The following is a 19,913-nucleotide window of genomic DNA, read 5'->3' as shown; positions in this document are numbered from 1 at the left end:
CTGTCAGGCCCTGTTCAGGGCTTAAATGCCCACCAGCGATTTCTCTCCACATTTCCATAGTTCAGGTTATAGATGAACATTTAACCAGATCTTTCTTAACGATCTTGTTACGTTCTTTTGTCTTTGATGTAACATTGAAGTTATATCGTTCAATGTAGGAAGTTATGTCACATTTAAGTTGCTAAGCAACCAGTATTGTACACAAAGACAAGGCTCTGTTGACAGTTTGCCTGGTGTAGTAGCCATGTAACTGAACAGGAGCTAGGTAGCTCATGTCTCTGGATTTGGCGACTGCGAATGCAAGCCTTCTTTTCGCTACAACACTCCAACAGAACGTTATAGCTATGTCTTATAAAGGCTTTATAAACTGTAACAGTCGTGTCTCCAAAGAAGAGCAGGAGTTTTATGATTTAAAAAATAAAGCTGCTGAATATTATAGGGCAAACGGCGTCCCACAGAAGATGGAGGGTGTCCTGAACGACATGTTCTTTGATAAGCCCGATGATATTTACGGTTACCTGGTATGACTGCCAATGTATTGATTCCTGAACTGCTGACCAACATATTAACATGCTTGCTATCTAGCTAGCTAAGTGAATGTTAAGTTAATCAGCTAACTTACTGGAGCCAGAAGTCATGTGTAAATGCGGGCAAGTGTTTGGGTGCTGAAATGCGTAGTTTTTGATAAAAACTCAATTTTATGTGATGTCGGAGCTCAAGTCTGCCCTAGTAGTGGCTGCTCAACTCCATCGTAAATCGTGGAGTTGAGTTTAGTCAGATAGCTAAGTTAGCTTCTGTAGCTGACTCAAGGGTAACGTTATTTAGTCTTAGCTTACCTTGTAAAACAAAACACAGCTATCAAACGTTAGCTAGCCAAAATTAATCGATGTTGGCTCTAGCCGAGCACTAGTGTTAGTTAACCCGATTTGCTAATCATCTGATGACCAAATCATGCCCTTGATTAGGCCTAGTTGAATCAGTAATGTTAATCCTGCTGGGCTGTGGCAGTGCAGTGCACCGGCTGGTGTCCAGGTTGTTGTTTCTTTCTGCTGTGATTATTAAAAGTTTTATGACATTTTCTAGGCAAATTACTTCTCAAAATTCTCAACGCCACCTGTGATAAGCAGACTATTGGGGAAAGAAATTTATGATGGAAAGGGTCAACTATCCATCCAGGCACAGGTCCTCTGCATCATTAAAAACGAAGAAAAGGTAAGTTCATTAGCAAGCTAGCTAGCGAGTTCTGTTTTCCTTGTACTAGGTTCTTTTCAGTTTTGTGCATCCTCTCCTTGTTGGAAATTGAAGTAGCCGACTCACTTCCCAAATGTTCAATTCATATAGCCAAATGTGTGATCAATTTGTGTAGAGGTTGCAATAGGCAGTGGTGGAAAAAGTACCCAATCGTCATACATGAGTAAAAGTGAAGATGCCTTAATAGAAAATGACTCAAGTAAAAGTGAAAGTCACCTTGTAAAATCTTACTTGAATAAAAATATAAAAGTATTTGGTTTTAAATATACATAAGGATCAAAAGTACAATATACTTAAGTATCTTAAGTAAAAGTAAAAGTATAAATCATTTCAAATTCCTTATATTAAGCAAACCAGACTGCACCATTTTCTTGTTTTTATTTGTTTACAGATAGCCAGGGGCACACTCCAACACATCATTTACAAATTAAGCATGTGTTTAGTTGATCAGCCAGATCAGACACAGTAGGGATGACCAGGGATGTTCTCTTGATAATAAGTGTGTGAATTCGACAATTTTCTGTCCTGCTAATCATTGGAATTTGAGACATAACAGTATAGTAATGTTTGACATGACAGTATCGGGGCTCTTCAGCCATACAGGGAACGCTAATGTGAAGAGGCAGCTGGGGAAACAAGCAGGCTAGGAGGGTAGTGATCAGAGGACAGCCACTGACCCCTGCCCCTTGCCATTTCAGTTTTTCAGTATTTTAGGCTGGGGAAGTGAGATGTGACTCCATGAATTGAGGGCAGAGCAAGGCTACCAAAGAAACATAATCATGAACTATCAGTTCTTACTAACAGTTGCCTCTACAAAGCCTGGGTATTAATTTACATCAGACTGTGCTGAGGCCAGCAGTTTTATACTGAACAAAAATATAAATGCAACATGCAACAATTTCAAAGATTTGATTGAGTTACAGTTCATAGAAGGAAATCAGTCAATTCAAATAAATTAATTAGGCCCTAATCTATGGATTTCACATGTAATAATAATAATAATAATAATAATAATAATAATAATAATAATAATATGCCATTTAGCAGACACTTTTATCCAAAGCGACTTACAGTCATGCTTGCATACATTTTTTTTTTGTGTATGGGTGGTCCCGGACTGGGCAGGGGTGCAGCCATTGGTGGGCCTGGGAGGGCATAGGCCCACCCACTGGGAAGCCAGGCCCAGCCAATCAGAAGTAGTCTTTCCCCACAAAAGGGCTTTATTACAGACAGAAATACTCCTCAGCACCCCCCCCCCCCCCCCTCCCCCTCCTCAGACGATCCCGCAGGTCCTGGCCCGGCATGGTTACACGTGGTCTGCGGTTGTGAGGCCGGTTTGATGTACTGCCAAATTCTCTAAAACTACGTTGGAGTCGGCTTATGGTAGAGAAATGAACATTAAATTATCTGGCAACAGCTCTGTTAGACATTCCTGCAGTCAGCATGCCAATTGCACACTCCCTCAAAACTTGAGACATCTGTGGCATTGTGTTGTGTGACACAACTCCACATTTTAGAGTGGCCTTTTATTGTCCCCAGCACAAAGTGCACCTGTGTAATGATTATGCTGTTTAATCAGCTTCTTGCTGATATGCCACACCTATCAGGTGGATGGATTATCTTGGAAAAGGAGAAACACTTTACATGTTGCGTTTATATTTTGTTCAGTATAGATCCGACACAGAAACCCTCTCTCACAGTCAACAGAGAAAAAACTTGGCGTAAGGGACATAGTAGTGGCTTTAGCAGCCTTTAGAGTGATGCTCTTGGATTATTACCATGCCCATTTGGCAGATACAGTGAGATGGCTGATGGTAATTTGCCATAACAGGGAACAGCGAGGCTAATGGTTAACCTAAAGGGAGAGAGAGAGCGAGAGAGGAGAGTGGATATTAACTCAGATAGTCCACCTTCTAACCATGCTGCTGGCTTCAGGTCAGTGGGAGGTGCCTGTGTCAGCGCTGCCTGCTTCAGTACTCATCACAGTCTGGGACCGCTCTAAGATGGCAGCCGAGGCAGAGGGAGGCACAAATCCAAATCCTTTACTTTCCCGCTTCAGTGCAACATTTGAATTGTTTCACACATTGGGCCATGTTAAATCAGTGCAGAGTGCAATGCTTTTGACTTCAGCTGTTTTTGATTGACTTATTACACAGTGACACTTAGGTTAAACCAAAACAAATCTCTATTGTTTGTTGACATTGGGCCCGATTCAGACTTAGGAAATGTATGCCTTTCATACGCCTTTCTTTCATACTTCTTAGTAGTTGGTATTCAGACTTACCTTGTGAAAGTGCATAAAGGGCTTTGCAGGCGTGGTTCCCTTGCGCGTGCTGTATAAATGTAATTCAACTGCTGAAAACCCTCCCGCTTACTGGACAACAGATGTTCTCATGGAGTTTTCATTCAATAGGGTTTTCAGTGCATTTATCTAAAGCCATCCGTTTAAATTTTTTGGAAAGACCCACATATAATGGTGCCGGAGGAGATGGCTGCCGTTTTACGGGCTCCTAACCAATTATGCTATTGTGTTTGTTTTTTTGCGTTATTTGTAACTTATTTTGTACATAATGTATTTGCCACCGTATCTTATGATCGAAAAGAGCTTCTGGATATCAGGACAGCGATTACTCACCTCGTACTGGACGAAGATTTTTTCTTTAACGAGTCGGACGCAAAGGATTTAATTCAGACACCAGACAAGGCCCAAATCCCTGTCATTCGCATGAAGAAGAGACGGAGATATCAGGGACTTTGGTCGGGGTGCCTTGTAAGGATCCGACGGCAAGTGGGTAATCTGCCTCTACCATCAGTCCTATTAACCAACGTACAATCTTTGGATAATAAAATGGATGACCTCCGATCAATAATATCCTACCAACGGGAATTAAAAAACTGTAATATCTTATGTTTCACCGTGTCGTGGCTGAACGACGACATTGATAACATAGAGCTGACGGGGTTTTCGGTGCATCGGCAAGATAGAACAGGTGCCTCCGGTAAGACAAGGGCTGGCGGTCTGTGTATATTTGTAAATAACAGCTGGTGTACAAAATCTAATATTAAGGAAGTCTCAAGGTTTTGCCTGCCTGAGTTAGAGTATCTCGTGATAAGCTGTAGACCACACTATTTACCAAGAGAGTTTTCATCTATATTTTTCGTAGCTGTCTATTTACCACCACAAAGGCCATAAGCAAACAAGAAAATGCTCATCCAGAGGCGGCGCTCCTAGTGGCCAGGGGCGTTAATGCAGGGAAACTTTTACCTAATTTCTACCAGCATGTTAAATGTGCAACCAGAGGGGAAAAAACTCTAGACCCCCTTTACTCCTCACACAGAGACGCGTACAAAGCTCTCCCTCGCCCTCCATTTGACAAATCTGACCATAATTCTGTCCTCCTGATTCCTGCTTACAAGTAAAAACTAAAGCAGGAAGTACCAGTGACTCAGTTAATAAGGAAGTGGTCAGATGACGCAGATGCTAAGCTACAGGACTGTTTTGCTAGCACAGACTGGAATATGTTCCGGGATTCTTCCGATGGCATTGAGGAGAACACCACATCAGTCACTGGCTTCATCAATAAGTGCATCGGTGACGTCGTCCCCACAGTGAGCGTATGTACATACCCCAACCAGAAGCCATGGATTACAGGCAACATCTGCACTGAGCTAAAGGGGAGAGCTGCCACTTTCAAGGAGTGGGACTCTAACCCGGACGCTTATAAGAAATCCTGCTATGCCCTCCGACGAACCATCAAACAGTTAAAGCGTCAATACAGGACTAAGATTGAATCGTACCACACCGGCTCCGACGCTCGTCGGATGTGGCAGGGCTTGCAAACTATTACGGACTACAAAGGGACGCACAGCCGCGAGCTGCCCAGTGACACAAGCCTACCAGACGAGCTAAATTACTTCTGTGCTCGCTTCGAGGCAAGCAACACTGAAGCATGCATGAGAGCATCAGCTGTTTCAGATGACTGTGTGATCACGCTCTCCGTAGCCGATGTGAGTAAGACATTTAAACAGGTCAACATTCACAAGGCCGCAGGGCCAGACGGATTACCAGGACGTGTACTCCGAGCATGCGCTGACCAACTAGTAAGTGTCTTCACTGACATTTTCAACCTGTCCTTGACTGAGTCTGTAATACCAACATGTTTCAAGCAGACCACCATAGTCCCTGTGCCCAAGAACACTAAGGTAACCTGCCTAAATGACTACTGACCCGTAGCATTCACGTCTGTAGCCATGAAGTGCTTTGAAAGGCTGGTCATGGCTCACATCAACACCATTATCCCAGAAACCCTAGACCCTCTTCAATTTGCATACCTCACCAACAGATCCACAGATGATGCAATCTCTATTGCACTCCACACTGCCCTTTCCCACCTGGACAAAAGGAACACCTACGTGAGAATGCTATTAATTGACTACAGCTCAGTTTTCAACACCATAGTGCCCTCAAAGCTCATCACTAAGCTAAGGACCCTGGGACTAAACACCTCTCTCTGCAACTGGATCCTGGACTTCCTGATGGGCCGCCCCCAGGTGGTAATGGTAGGTAACAACACATCTGCCACGCTGATCCTCAACACGGAGGCCCCTCAGGGGTGTGTGCTCAGTCCCCTCCTGTACTCCCTGTTCACCCATGACTGCATGGCCAAGCACGACTCCAACACCATCATTAAGTTTGCCGACGACACAACAGTGGTAGGCCTGATCACCGACAACGATGAGACAGCCTATAGGGAGGAGGTCAGAGACCAGGCCGTGTGGTGCCAGGATAACAACCTCTCCCTCAAGGTGATCAAGACAAAGGAGATGATTGTGAACTACAAGACATGGAGGACCGAGCACACCCCCATTCTCATCGACAGGGCTGTAGTGGAGCAGGTTGAGTATTTCAAGTTCTTTGGTGTCCACAAAATATCATGGTCCAAACACACCAAGACAGTCATGAAGAGGGCACGACAAAGCCTATTCCCCCTCAGGAGACTGAAAAGATTTGACATGGCTCCTCAGATCCTCAAAAAGTTATACAGCTGCACCATCAAGAGCATCCTGACTGGTTGCATCACCGCCTGGTATGGTAACTGCTCGGCCTCCGACCGCAAGGCACTACAGAGGGTAGTATGTAAGGCCCAGTACATCACTGGGGCCAAGCTTCCTGCCATCCAGGACCTCTATACCAGGCTGTGTCAGAGGAAGGCCCTAAAAATTGCCAAAGACTCCAGCCTATGCATAGTCACTTTACCTCTATCCACATATACATATTACCTCAATTACCTCGACTAACCTGTGCCCCCGCAGGTACAGGTACCCCCTGTACCCCCTTACTGCTGCTCTTTAATTATTATTATATATATATATATTTTTTTTACTTATATATTTTTTACTTAACACTTACTTTTCTTAAAACTGCATTGTTGGTTAAGGGCTTGTAAGTAAGCATTTCACTGTAAGCTCTACACCTGTTGTATTCGGCACGTGACAAATACAATTTGATTTGATTTAGAAAATATGTAGAGAACGGTTCAGAATATTAGGGATCATATTAAGAAAAGCCATGTATGCCTAAATACATGCATATTCGTCTCCTTTTCAGCACCAATTGGTAGATAAAAAAATACTCTGATCTATATTATTGAAGGTTAGGAAAGTATTCATGAATAATAATAAAAAACAGGTTTGGACAGCCTTTATGCACAAAATATATTGGTGAATCAAAAAACGGTGTTTCGATTCATCCTGAAAGTTGCCATATTCAATTGTTCAACCATGAAATATTGGAAGGTGAGAAAAGTGTACAAGAGGGGTTGAACAGTAGCCCTATAAATCTACCCTAATAATCCTCACTAATCATGGAACTGTGATGACAACGGTCCAGTCGACGTGAACTGTGTGCCCCAGGCTCCAGGTTTAAACTGCTATGTATGGTCTGCGTTCCATAATGATTCAAATAGGCTACATGTCCCAAATTATTGCACAATTTGTAATACGTTAGTCTAATATGATCCACTATTGCTAGCGATCCTCAGGAACTACCACACGAACATGAATGAGGAAAGAAAGGTAAACTAACGATGTAATGAAATGATGCAAAATGTAAGGAAACTAACACTAAAGTGACAGTTATAAATGTATGTGGGTATAACTGACGGTGGCTACCGATAGTGGCTAATATTTAACACGATACAAATTGTAAAGCATACAGTGAAAAGTCAGGGCATATAATTAAAACCTTCTAGAAATCATAAATCAACTCGGTAGGTTTGGCGCTATACGGTAATTTGCGCATGGCTACAGAAGCATATAGCTTGTGTCTCCAAACTTCATCTTTGCAAGTTATAAGGCCAGCATTTCATAAAATTCACAGTGGAAAAGGTAATATGTTGATATGCTTCAGTTTGCTGCCATATGACTGGTTTCACATTTATCTCCAGCGATCATAAGATAGGCCTAAAATAGATCTAAAACAATTGTCATTTATATTTACAATCCCATTATCCAAACGGCTTACTCATTCACCTAGCTCTTTTCAAGAGCTGTTATCAATTTGTAAATTACAGTTCATGGAGAATGGTGTTATTTCTAAATGGAAAAGGTGGAGGTATCTGTAGACACATCTCCGCCACACCTTCATTTATTTGATCTCCACCCCAAATGAATAGCTGGTGTTAGCATGCTATTCTCATGCTTAAGTTCAAGGTCAGAAGCATGGAGATAAAAGTGTATAAAAAAGGAACTACGTTCCATTTACGCACGCTTAACTCGGGTCGGAATTCCCCCCCATATGAATAGACATATGGTAATCATTTGTTGGTATTGGAGGAGTGACCATAGTGCAATTTTTTAAAATATCACTATGGAAGTGACATTCAGAACTTTATGGTTTCCATGTGATGTTGGCACAAGGATTGAGTAAAGTCTCTGTTCATTATGGTAAAAGTTGTTACAGACCGTTACTGTATATCATGGTATCCCTAGGACTATTGTAGATTATGTAGTAGACAGCATCATCATTCTTCTAAAAGGCGTCATAGTAGGTTTTGCCTCACTGTCCACCCATTGCTTTTTCTTGCTAAAATGTCCCCCTTGTCTTTGTGTTTAGACAACATGTTCTGCGGTGATATCAAGCCACAGTGAGGTCCTCGACAACAGTTTCCAGGACCCAAGTGGTGTGACCAATATCAACAATGATAAGAGGAGGGATTCTGTGATGGCCGCTCTCCACTGGATCGATGAATCACTGAACACAATCCTAAAGGGCTCTGATCCCTGCGACCAGACAGGAGTGGATAAAATACTTAGGTACGCATCCTCTCTAAAGTTCTGTGCACAGATATGTTTGTGAAACAAGTAGTTGTCAATACTGAAAGTCAAGATATTGGTGATTAATGATTATCAGATATTATTAGCAGACTGCAGAAATATTTTTTTACAGGTATTGTTGGATATTTAACTAATAACTATAAAAACAAGCTTGCCGAAATACCCCCAGGTCTATTAAATTAAGTCAAGGTCAATGTTTGATGAATCATAGCATAATCAAAACAGAGTTAGTCTAGACCAGGGGTGTCAAACTCAATCAGCGCACGGGCCATATTGAAAAATCTAATCAAAAATATTGACCCTAATAAAAACGTTTTTAATAACTCCAAATAACAAAAACGTATCTAGGTTGTAACATTTAAACTTAAAATATGTTTGTCATTTTTTGGCACTGCATGGATCACAGGTGCGGTTGAATGCAGCATTGCTATATGGTGCACTCAGAATGTCTTGTAGTTGAGTAGCAACATTTTAGTAGCCTAGCTAGGACTGTGTACACTTTCCCTCTGCTGCGCGTTGTAAACCGGTCACACATGAAAGCAGCGCAAATGACATTGAATTCACCCAATGCAAGTGCATCAGGCTGTAATTTCATAAAGTAGATGACTCAACTGTTTACATATTTATACTCGCTGTGTGTCCTATTGTCCTTCCGCGTGTGTGTGAATCCTTTATCTTTTAACTTTTTGACAACCAAGATGACATTTTCTGTAGGCTACAGCAATGACCCGTTAGAACTGAAACTTGGCATGAACATTTAGCCTACAACATGTTTAAAGTTTTGGTCCGGTAGAACATTAGGTTGATGGTGTGTGGGTCTGGGAGGAGGGGGGTGTGTGGAATATTTTTCATCTTTGTCTCCTCAAGTTGGATGGCATAGCTTGTAGTGCCAAGGCTTGTATTACAGTGCATGCATATTAGATTATTTGTAAGACATGGCGTTTCTCCAAGTGGCAGCATTAGCTGTAATGATCACATAATATGATCTCACAGAGATTGGCATCCCTGGGGAGTCATGAGGGCACTAGGTTAGAGGGAGGAGTGGTCACTGCTTAGCTTTACCCCTGACCCTAGCGCAGACTGTGCCAAGATGCCAAAGCCTAGCATGGCATTGCCCTATGCTGAACTGCTGTCGTTCTCTCCTCTTGGCAGAACTGCAATATCGAATTAGATACCCTTGCCTAAAGGGTATTGCGTTAATGATACAAACATGAAAGTCATACAATTTTCAGCTAGGTTGTTTCTGAAAAAGTCTTGATTTGGTATACACTGAGTGTACAAAACATTAGAAACACCTTCCTAATGTTGAGTTGCAACCCCTTTTGCCCTCAGAACAGCCATGATTTGGAAAGGCACACACCTGTCTATATAAGGTCCCAAGTTAATAAATAGCTTTTTGTGAATTTTCATTGTTGGACATAAAAGACTAAAAACACCAGGAAATCAGCTCCAAGTCATTTTAATTAGGGACATCTGTTCCAAAGGATTCCCACGCATAATAGAGAGATACTGTATATGTTATCATATACAAATGTAAGCAAGGTTTGAAATTATTATGTTTTTAGTCAAACATTATGTCTGTTTGGCAGGGCCGGTCCTGGCCATTATATCCCCTAGCCAGACCAAAAAAAATGCCAATAGTCCCAGTAAGCAAAATGATGTTGAAAAGACGTCTAAAATACGTATTTTTCCAGACGTTGAAGTTAGGTTAAATTTAGGTTCTGAATGAAAGGTGAAAATAAGTATTTTCCAGACGTTGAAATCAGGTAAATTTTCGGTTCTGAATGAACGTTGAAAAGACTTCATTTATAGACATCTATGTTTGCGCCAAATCAAGGCTGGATGTCTATGATTGGTTCAGATTTGTTCTGGGCCGGACCAAAATCCAACGTCCGTGGACGTGGAAATCAAGGCCGGTATATCACACACTGCAGTTGAGGAACAATGGTAAAGTAATTCTGCTTTGAAAGTTGATAAACTTGTAACCCCGCTTTTGAGAAAATGGCCCTTGAATGTTTTGGTACACCTACTGGAGAGCCCTTCTTTGTCTACACCTATTCAGCATCGTTCACACCCTCTTAAGCTTTAGCCCCACCCATCTCTTTAAGATCAACAACCAAAAATGTCTAAACTAAAAGTGGTGAAAGTAGTAGCCTACGATAAGGAAAAACTCCAGGTAAAAACACTTTATCTAGCCCTTGGCCTATATCATAATTTGACTTAAATTTAAAGTGTCCAGATAAAAATATTGTATAATATTATATAATTATTAGATGATGCTTACCCAGACACTTGTCTAAATTGATGGGTAATGTGAAAGAAATGCTATAACCACCCCCAGCCACATCTAGCTAAGTGGATGGGTCACTATTGTCAAGACATGTACACATGTTCATCAAATACAATAGATGGCCGTAGTCACCCCCAGACACACTTGGTTAACTTGATGGGTCATGTAATCATTCTCTTGCCAAGTGGAGTCTTTTGTTAAGACATGTAGATAGTTAGCTAGCTAAACAATGAACCATAATCCCAACCCATAGCTACAGTACAAACAGATTGGCATAGCTAGCCACCATCCATGAAATGCTGGAGTATGAATCTGCAGGTACACAGCTAACCAACTAGGTTCAATCTTAACTAGCTAGCTAGCTAACATTAGGCTATAACTAGCAATGCAAATTGATTTTCTGAGATAAAAATAATATTACTACACAGATCATACACGTAATGTCAGCTAGCGAGGCACCAAGCTAACTTTCGCTACCTAGCGAACAGTCCGCTTTAACTTGCAATGAAAACGACTTTCTGATAAAATTTGAAAAGTATAATATCTGAAAATGTAGCTAGACTCTTACCCGTATACATGGATGAACGCTTCACGGCAGCGTGTCTTTTCCGTTTGGTTTGTAGCTAGCTACAGCTTGTTTGGCCCGGTGTTGTGTCAAGTCACTCCGGTCAACCATGTGCAGAAAATAACGTTAGTCCATCACAACTTTTTTCCCATTGATCTTTGTCAGTAGCGCCTGCTAAATTCTGCAGTTCACAATGGCTAACATTATATCTTTCAAAAAAGCCGCAGTAGCAAGGATTATCTACACATACTGAGCAGCTCATGTTATAGACAAAAGCGTGTTACATGCAGACCAATCCGAACTCATCTTTCGGCATGTTCAGCCCAGCCATTATCTCAGCCAATCATGGCTAACGGGAGGGTTCCTGTCTTTTTCCTTGGCTAAACCAACTAGGCTCTTAATTTAACCATTTTATTTGTATTTACAGATGGCATACAAGTTTGTTATTAAGGCACATGAAAGTTCAAATATTCCAGAAGGCATTTCAGCCAACAAACGCATAAAAAATAAATAAATAAAATCTTAAAATGTCTCTCCTGTGAAGTAGTGGCGTGCGACATACGCCTTGCTTCTTGAAACGGGTCACATTTGTAAAACACCAAAAAAAGACGTTGCCCGTGCTGGGGTGTAGCAATGGAATTTTATGAATGCCCATAGATTGCATGAATGCCCATGGATGTGGTAGCCCTACCATTTGTAAAACAGGCTGTTGCATTGGCTTTATTAGTCCTGATTCCTGTGACTAATCAATTTGTCTATTTAAGCTCTGAATATCAGCTACCCAACTTTATCAGGAGGAGTTATCCTGAGCATATTTGCAATGTGTTTACACAGCGGGAAATGCAGAAGTATTTGTATTTATTTTTCGCTATGATCAGCTCGTAAAAAATTTACAGATACATACTTGAAACCACTGATCATGACAATTTAGCCCACGGGATGACAAGACAGCAGTTGTGAGTAGCCTGATTGTCCATTCCATATTGTCCATTTTACTTTGACCTGTCCTGTTTTTAGGATATGTTGTTTGTTAACATGTCCGCTAATTTTTTATTTGATTCGGTGTCATTTAGGTAAGGCTATTGTCATACATTTTATCTCCAGCCTGTAGGCTACAGAAAAGGGCCCATACTCATTCTACCATATGCTATATCTGCTATATGATTTATGTTAGATTCGTTCTTTAATGGAATGTTGGTGGAGCGCTGCAGTGATGCGTCTCTCCAACAGCACACTGGAGATGCACGCTGGAAATGGACATGATAAATATTTTGCATCCCTTTCTTTGACAAAGTGGGCACTGCTTATCACAGGGCGGCATCAGCGCTCACTTAAAAAGCCCACATGCCACTGGTTGAGAGAAATGGTCTGTTTTTGGGCAGAATTATGGGAGGTTTTATGTGTTGTTGGAGGTGCGTCTTGGTCAGTTTAGCTCAGAAAATGCCGCCCTTGTCAATCTGCCGCCATGTCAGAGCCAATCATATCGTTACAGTTTTCTTATTGGCCCCTTTTTACCATCCTTACATAAACCAATAGAGATGCCCATGCGGCCTGTGAGTATTTATTGGGGAGGGGGGGGATGTCATCCAACCTATTCTATTTAATTGAAGTAACAGCAGGGTTGCCTTTGCACATAGTTTGGGATGTACTGGAGCCTTTTGCCTCCTGTTAGTTATGATCATAAACACAGTGGATTAGCATGATAGTAGAGCTGGGAGATATGGACAAAAATCCATATCACGATAAATTGACTGAATTATAACGATAACTGTGCACCACAGTTATGTTGTTTATATTACCCTTAAAACTACTACTACTACTTTGAATGATGTAGCTATCAATTGTCCCATTAACAATCACCCATATTAGCAAACTTTCGTTTAATTTCAAACTTCACATTTCTCTAGTAGGGTTATTTATTTAAAGAGGTTATTTATCGTAATGAACGATATCAATAAAATGTCCACGATAAGTGGTTGGTTTGGTTGGTGTCGATAATTTTCAGTTTATCTTCCCAGCTCGACATGACTGCCTCCAAAAATATTAGCCTACACGTTTCAAACATATAAACTGAAAATAAGACCCTGTGCTTTGTTTTTACATACCCAATCAAGCATGTTTTTTTTTAACAAGGAAGCTTGTTTACTCTGTACCTCTAGAAATACCATTAAGCCTAGTTCAGAAATAATTAGAAATCATAAACATTTTGAGATTTTTTTATGATGGCTCTGTAATAGCAAAGACTGAACATAGTTTGCTGTCCTCTCTCAAATGCAATGCTCTGGTAATTCTGGTGTCACATAAGGATTGTCCAAGTTTTCGATGTCCAAGTTCTCCTATTATACAATTGCTCATCCAAGGGTAAAATAAACCCTTGTCCTGATCAACCCCATAGTGTCATGCATGCTGCTTTTGATAACTATATGCTGCTCCTGTGGATGAAGGCCAAGTGGTATTTGTTTTGTGTGGCAGTGATTTCTTCATGGCCCGCTACCTGGAGGACCAGGACATCCGGAACAGAGAGAAGGAGAATCAGCCACCTAGTGTGTCTGTGCCTGAGCCGTCCCCTCCCACCGCACCCCCCAAAGACAAGAAGGGTGGAGACAAAGGTAACGAACCTCACCCCTGGGCCAGCCTGCCAGATAATCTGACATCACATCATATTACCACTGGATGCTTTTCTTTCAAAACATTAGCTTGTTCTCGATAAAATACAGCAGAGGGACCATGTGTATGTTTTAATTATGCATAAAGAAATGTGCTCGTGCTCAGAGGTCATGTGCAGGTTAAGTGTTCCTCTGAAGTTTCCACCTGGGAGACACATTGAGAGGTGTTATTTTAAGAGCTCTGCCAGTATTCGGTCTGAGCTCCACAGAGAAGTCTCGGTTGAAGCGCTGGTCCAATGCACTCATGTCTCTTACTTATTTCCGTAGTGGTCCCCCTGTGGTAAACCGTCTCCTCCTCCCCTCTCTAGTGACAGATAAAGCCCACTGTGTGTTGTAAAAGAGTCCCTGTGGGAGGCCTGGCCTCTCAGACAGTCACTGTGGGAAATTATTCTTCCTCTCAAGTTGTGTAACAACATTGAGGCAGATAAAGTTTGTTTCTGGTTTTCCAGGCAAAAAAGGCAACAGCACAGAGAAGCCCATCCCGCCTCCAGAGCCCTCAGAGCTGGTCGTGCCTGGCTGCATGGCCATTGGTTCAGTGTCCTTGGCTGTGGCCAAGACTGGGGCTCTACTACAATGCATCCCCCTGTACAAGTACATCAAATCTCTGACAAACCAACAAGTCAGTGAGCCCCCCTTTCAACACGCACACCTGCACACACAGAAATACACCATGCAATGTGACGTAGGTCATTGATCAGGAATGATAGGCCTAAAGGCAGATACTATATGTGTGGGTGTAGGGCGGCTCTTTCATCTAGTTGTCATACAAAACATGTAGGTCGTTTTTTTTTTTAAGTGTCAGAAGCGCTGACTAAGATTATTGACCATCTTCTCTTGACTCGGCCATATAATGTCCAAAATCTGCTACTGTAACTAAAGTGTTCATTAATACCTCACCAAGTCTTTTAAGTCTCACTATGCTTTTTCTTTACTTTAACAGCCGTGTCCAAAAGAGATGCACATCCCCGTCCCCTTGGTAACTTTGTTGAGCTGTGGCAAGATGTCCCCAGGAAAACTCAATTTACTGGAGGAAGTCATTGTCATCCCTAAAGCTGGACAAAGACTCAAACAAGTATTGACACTCACAACCACAACATCCTTTCAGCTTTTATTCTCCCATTTCAAGTTACACACTTTGTCCTCGATGTGCCCAGTATTACAGGGAGAGTCTATCAAAACTCAGGTTTATTCTTTGTGTTTTATCTGGACACTTATATTTAAGAAATTTAGCAGACGCTCTTATCCAGAGCGACTTACAGTAGTGAGTGCAGACATTCGTACTGGTCCCCTGCTTGAATCGAACCCACAACACTGCCGTTGCAAGTGCCATGCTCTACCAACTAAGCCACACACGACCATACAGGACTAATTGAATACTAGTCTTGAGAGTGTCGAGGTTAAGTCAACCAATGTTCCTGATTGTTTTCAAACATAGCACATTTTCTCTGCCAAGCTTTGGTATTACATAGTTTAAAGAAATATTTATCTTAAACAATCTGTGAACTCCCCCAACAGATCATTACAATGGTCCTTGAGCTTCAAAAGGAGATGATGAAAATAATGAACACTGCTTCAAAAACAGGGGTAAGGAACATTGCGGCAGATCCTTGTATAGTGGATCTACTGTACAGTATAGGGTGCTATTTGTCGCACAGTTGAGTCAGGGTCTACAGTACATGTTGTTTTTCCTACTCTACCTTCTAGAAAACAAAGCAAATACATTTAGGTGGTTATAGATATGTTACCTTTTTATTTATTTCTAAGACTGAATATATATTACTTTTTACAACTTTTGTTGTGTTACAGCCTGAATTGAAAATTGATTAAATTGACGTTTTATGTCACTGGCCTACACACAATACCCCATAATGTCAAAGTGGAATTATAATTTTAGCATTTTTTTTACAAATTAATTAAAAATGAAAAGCTGATATGTCTTGAGTCAATAAGTATTCAACCCCTTTGTTATAGAAAGCCTAAATAAGTTCAGGAGTAAAAATCTGCTTAACAAGTCACATAAGTTGCATGGATTCACTTTGTGTGCAAAAATAGTTTTTAACGTGATTTTTGAATGACTACTTCATCTATGTACCCCACACATACAATTATTTGTAAGGTCCCTCAGTCGAGCAGTGAATTTCAAACACAGATTGAACCACAAAGACCAGGGAGGTTTTACAATGCCTCGCAAAGAAGGGCACCTATTGGTAGATACATAAAAATAAACAGACATGGAATATCCCTTTGAGCATAGTGAAGTTATTAATTACACTTTGGATAATGTGCACCCAGTCACAACAAAGATACAGGCGCCCTTCCTAACTCAGTTGCTGGAGAGGAAGGAAACCGCTCAGGGATTTCACCATGAGGCCAATGGTGACTTTAAAATGGTTAAAAAAAATAAGCAAACACGTTTGGTGTTCACCAAAAGGCATGTGGGAGACTCCCCAAACATATGGAAGAAGGTACTCTGGTCAGATGAGACTAAAATTGAGCTTTTTGGACATCAAGGAAAACGCAAACCCAACACCTCTCAATTCCAATGTAAGGCAACAAAATAGGAAAAATGCCAATACTTTCGCAAGCCACTGTATCTAATTAAGTAAGCATTTCACTGTAATGTCTGCACCTGTTGTATTCGGCGCATGTGGCCAATAAAATTTGATTTGATTTGATTAAATTAAGATATATTAGTGTTTTATTTTTTATTTTTTTTATTTTTTTTACAGATGTTATAATCGTTCTTCCACTATGACATTACAGAGTATTTTGTGTAAGTCCTTGACAAAAAATGACAATTAAACCCATTTTAATCCCACTTTGTAACACAACAAAATATGGAAAAAATCAAGGGGTGTGAATACTTTATGAAGGCACTGTATACATTACATGAAAACTTCAATCAATTCAATGCCGTCTGTTTATGGTTAAGCACTAGTTGCACTATCAAACTGCAAAGATGATCCAGCACTCTCCACAGATATAGGTATATTATTAACGATTCACTTTGTGTACATTTATGATGGCTGACTAAACATTCCTTCTCTCTTTCCAGCCTGTACTGCCAACAGTGTCTGACTCTGGAGCCTTAGTTGTTGGGTATGAGCGTCCTGAGCAGCCTCTAGATCTAATTACTGAAGCATCTAACAATCTTGGATTGGCACTTGGAAAGGGGATCCATTTGGCAGTAAACTGTGCTGCTCACAACCTAATGGACTATGTATGTAAACAGAATGTTTAAACATGAAGAGTGTGCCCTTGCACAATGAGTACAATTATATTTATTAATTCTATCTTTGCTCCTCTACAGCCAAAAGGAAAGTATGAAGTTATTACAGGAACACCCAAGTCTCCTGATGAACTAGTGGACATGTATGAGGCTTTGATTAGTAAATACCCAGCGGTCGTAGCCCTGATCGATCCTCTGCGAAAAGAGGTAAGACGTGAACACAGCTCCGAACACAATACCGCAGTAAACGAAAGACGTGTTGGTGAGTACAGATGTGCTTGTAGAAACTCATGGTGTGTGACCCCTGTGTAAGGATGTGGAGCAGTGGGAGAGACTGAGCAGTGTGGTTGGAGCCTCGTGTAGCCTGCTCTCTGACATCTCCTCCAAGCCCCAGTGTCACAGCACACGGGATGATGCCCCATCTCTTCCAGGGGTCAGAGGGTATATACTCAATCAGAGCAATGAGACCACAGTCACCGACCTGATCCATGTCACCACAGAGAACAAAGGTAAGGGAGCCAATGATGGAGTCAGTTTTACATAGAGCTATTGTTTAATAATACATGACTCATTGTCCTATTGTAAGTCAAATGTATAGTATGCATAGTTTTATGGATGGAATGTCAAATCCATGCTAGTGGAATTAGCCTACATATTGGCCAGATTGACCTAAATTATGTGACGTCATAACATCAAATCTGAATAGACACAGTGTATATGACAGAGATGGAACAAAACATGTTTACTGAGAGATGGGGTGAGTTCACCCTCACGCTGACTTACATGGTTGCTCTGATGGATTCTGTTGGATGAATCTTTTAGACGTCTTTTCCAGATGTTGACGTCGGGTGCATTTTAGGTGCTGAATGAAAGGTGCAATGGTGTATTCTACGGATGTCGAAAAGACGTCTGTTCCGGACATGGAAAATACATATTTTCTGGACATTGAAATCCGGTGCTTTTTAGGTGCTGAATGAAAATACATAATTTACAGATGTTGAAAATACGTATTTTTCTGTCATTAATTCTATGGCAAAATTTCAACTGCACATACATTCTCAATGAAGTAAGCATTATATCAAAATAATACTTTTTCAAGCCTCTTAATATAAGATAGAGGAGCCAACTGAAGATTGCAACAGAATATTTATTATATCTGTCACATGGACTTATGTTAGCTTTTTCAAAAGCAGTGATGATGTTCAAAGTAGTCAAACCTACAGAATAAACCAACAGACCACTTCAAGGACAATAACATTCTTAATAAAGGTTACAGACACTATATACAAAAGTATGTGGACACCCCTTCAAATTAGTGGATTCGGCTATTTCAGCCACAGCTGTTGCTGACAGGTGTATAAAATTGAGCCATGCATACACAGCCATGCAATCTCCATAGACAAACATTGGCAGTAGAATGGCCTAACTGAAGAGCTCAGTGACTTTCAACATGGCACCGTCACAGGATGCCACCTTTCCAACAACTCAGTTTGTCAAATTTCTGCCCTACTAGAGCTGCCCTAGTCAACTGTAAGTGCCGTTATTGTGAAGTGGAAATGTCTAGGAGCAACAAGTGGTAGGCCACACAAGCTCACAGAATGGGACCGCCAAGTGCTGAAGAGCCTAGCGCGTAAAAATCGTCTATCCTCGGTTGCAACACTCACTACCGAGTTCCAAACTGCCTCTGGAAGCAACATCAGCACAATAACTGTTTGTCAGGAGCTTAATGAAATGGGTTTCCATGGCCGAGCAGCCACAAACAAGCCTAAGAATGGAAATGCGTTCTCTGGAGTGATGAATCACGCTTCACCATCTGGCAGTCCGACGGACAAATCTGGGTTTGGCGGATGCCAGGAGAATGCTACGTGCCCGAATGCATGGTGTCAACTGTAGTGTTTGGTGGAGGAGGAATAATGGTCTGGGGCTGTTTTTCATGGTTCGGGCTAGGCCCCTTAGTTCCAGTGAAGGTAAATCTTAACGCTACAATGACATTCTAGACGATTCTGTGCTTCCAACTTTGTGGCAACAGTTTGGGGAAGGCCCTTTTCTGTTTCAGCATGACAATGCCCCTGTGCACAAAGCGAGGTCCATACAGAAATGGTTTGTCGAGATCAGTGCGGAAGAACTTGACTGGCCTGCACAGAACCCTGACCTCAACCCCATCGAACACCTTTGGGATGAATTGGAACGCCGACTGCGAGCCAGGCCTAATCGCCCCAACATCAGTGCCCGACCTCACTGATACTCGTGGCTGAATGGAACCAAGTCCCCACAGCAATGTTCCAACATCTAGTGGAAAGCCTTCCTAGTAGTGTGGAGGCTGTTATAGCAGCAAAGGGGGGACCAACTCCATATTAATGCCAATGATTTTGGAATGAGATGTTCGACAAGCAGGTGTCCACATACTTTTGGTCATGTAGTGTAATTCTATTTTAATTGCTATGACTGATATGTTGTTGTTTATTTACCTTATTCGAATGCACTGACTGTAAGTCATCCTGGATAAGAACGTGTGCTGAATGACCAAAATATAAAAAACTGTTGCAAAGCATGCTGGGTATTATTGCAATGAGCTCC

At 41.4% G+C, this 19,913-nt stretch overlaps 1 protein-coding gene across 1 annotated transcript in view; it reads left to right on the top strand.

Annotated features, from left to right (window-relative positions):
* Nucleotides 1-344: 344 nt before the first annotated feature.
* The window catches only part of LOC311102523 (enolase 4-like), a gene marked incomplete at both ends in the record, with an annotated part of 37,014 nt that continues 17,445 nt past the window's right edge, over nucleotides 345-19,913 (top strand). The window contains 10 exons of the mRNA XM_084143895.1: nucleotides 345-521; nucleotides 1,084-1,212; nucleotides 8,366-8,565; nucleotides 13,914-14,050; nucleotides 14,557-14,726; nucleotides 15,048-15,179; nucleotides 15,623-15,691; nucleotides 17,163-17,327; nucleotides 17,418-17,543; nucleotides 17,650-17,845. Of these exons, the coding sequence (XP_084000021.1) occupies nucleotides 345-521; nucleotides 1,084-1,212; nucleotides 8,366-8,565; nucleotides 13,914-14,050; nucleotides 14,557-14,726; nucleotides 15,048-15,179; nucleotides 15,623-15,691; nucleotides 17,163-17,327; nucleotides 17,418-17,543; nucleotides 17,650-17,845 (1,501 nt within the window). The remainder of the gene's footprint in view (nucleotides 522-1,083; nucleotides 1,213-8,365; nucleotides 8,566-13,913; nucleotides 14,051-14,556; nucleotides 14,727-15,047; nucleotides 15,180-15,622; nucleotides 15,692-17,162; nucleotides 17,328-17,417; nucleotides 17,544-17,649; nucleotides 17,846-19,913) is intronic.

Source organism: Coregonus lavaretus, assembly GCF_964263955.1.
Source record: "Coregonus lavaretus genome assembly, chromosome: 1".
Taxonomy (NCBI): domain Eukaryota; kingdom Metazoa; phylum Chordata; class Actinopteri; order Salmoniformes; family Salmonidae; genus Coregonus; species Coregonus lavaretus.
This window is presented reverse-complemented; position numbering and strand designations above follow the sequence as displayed.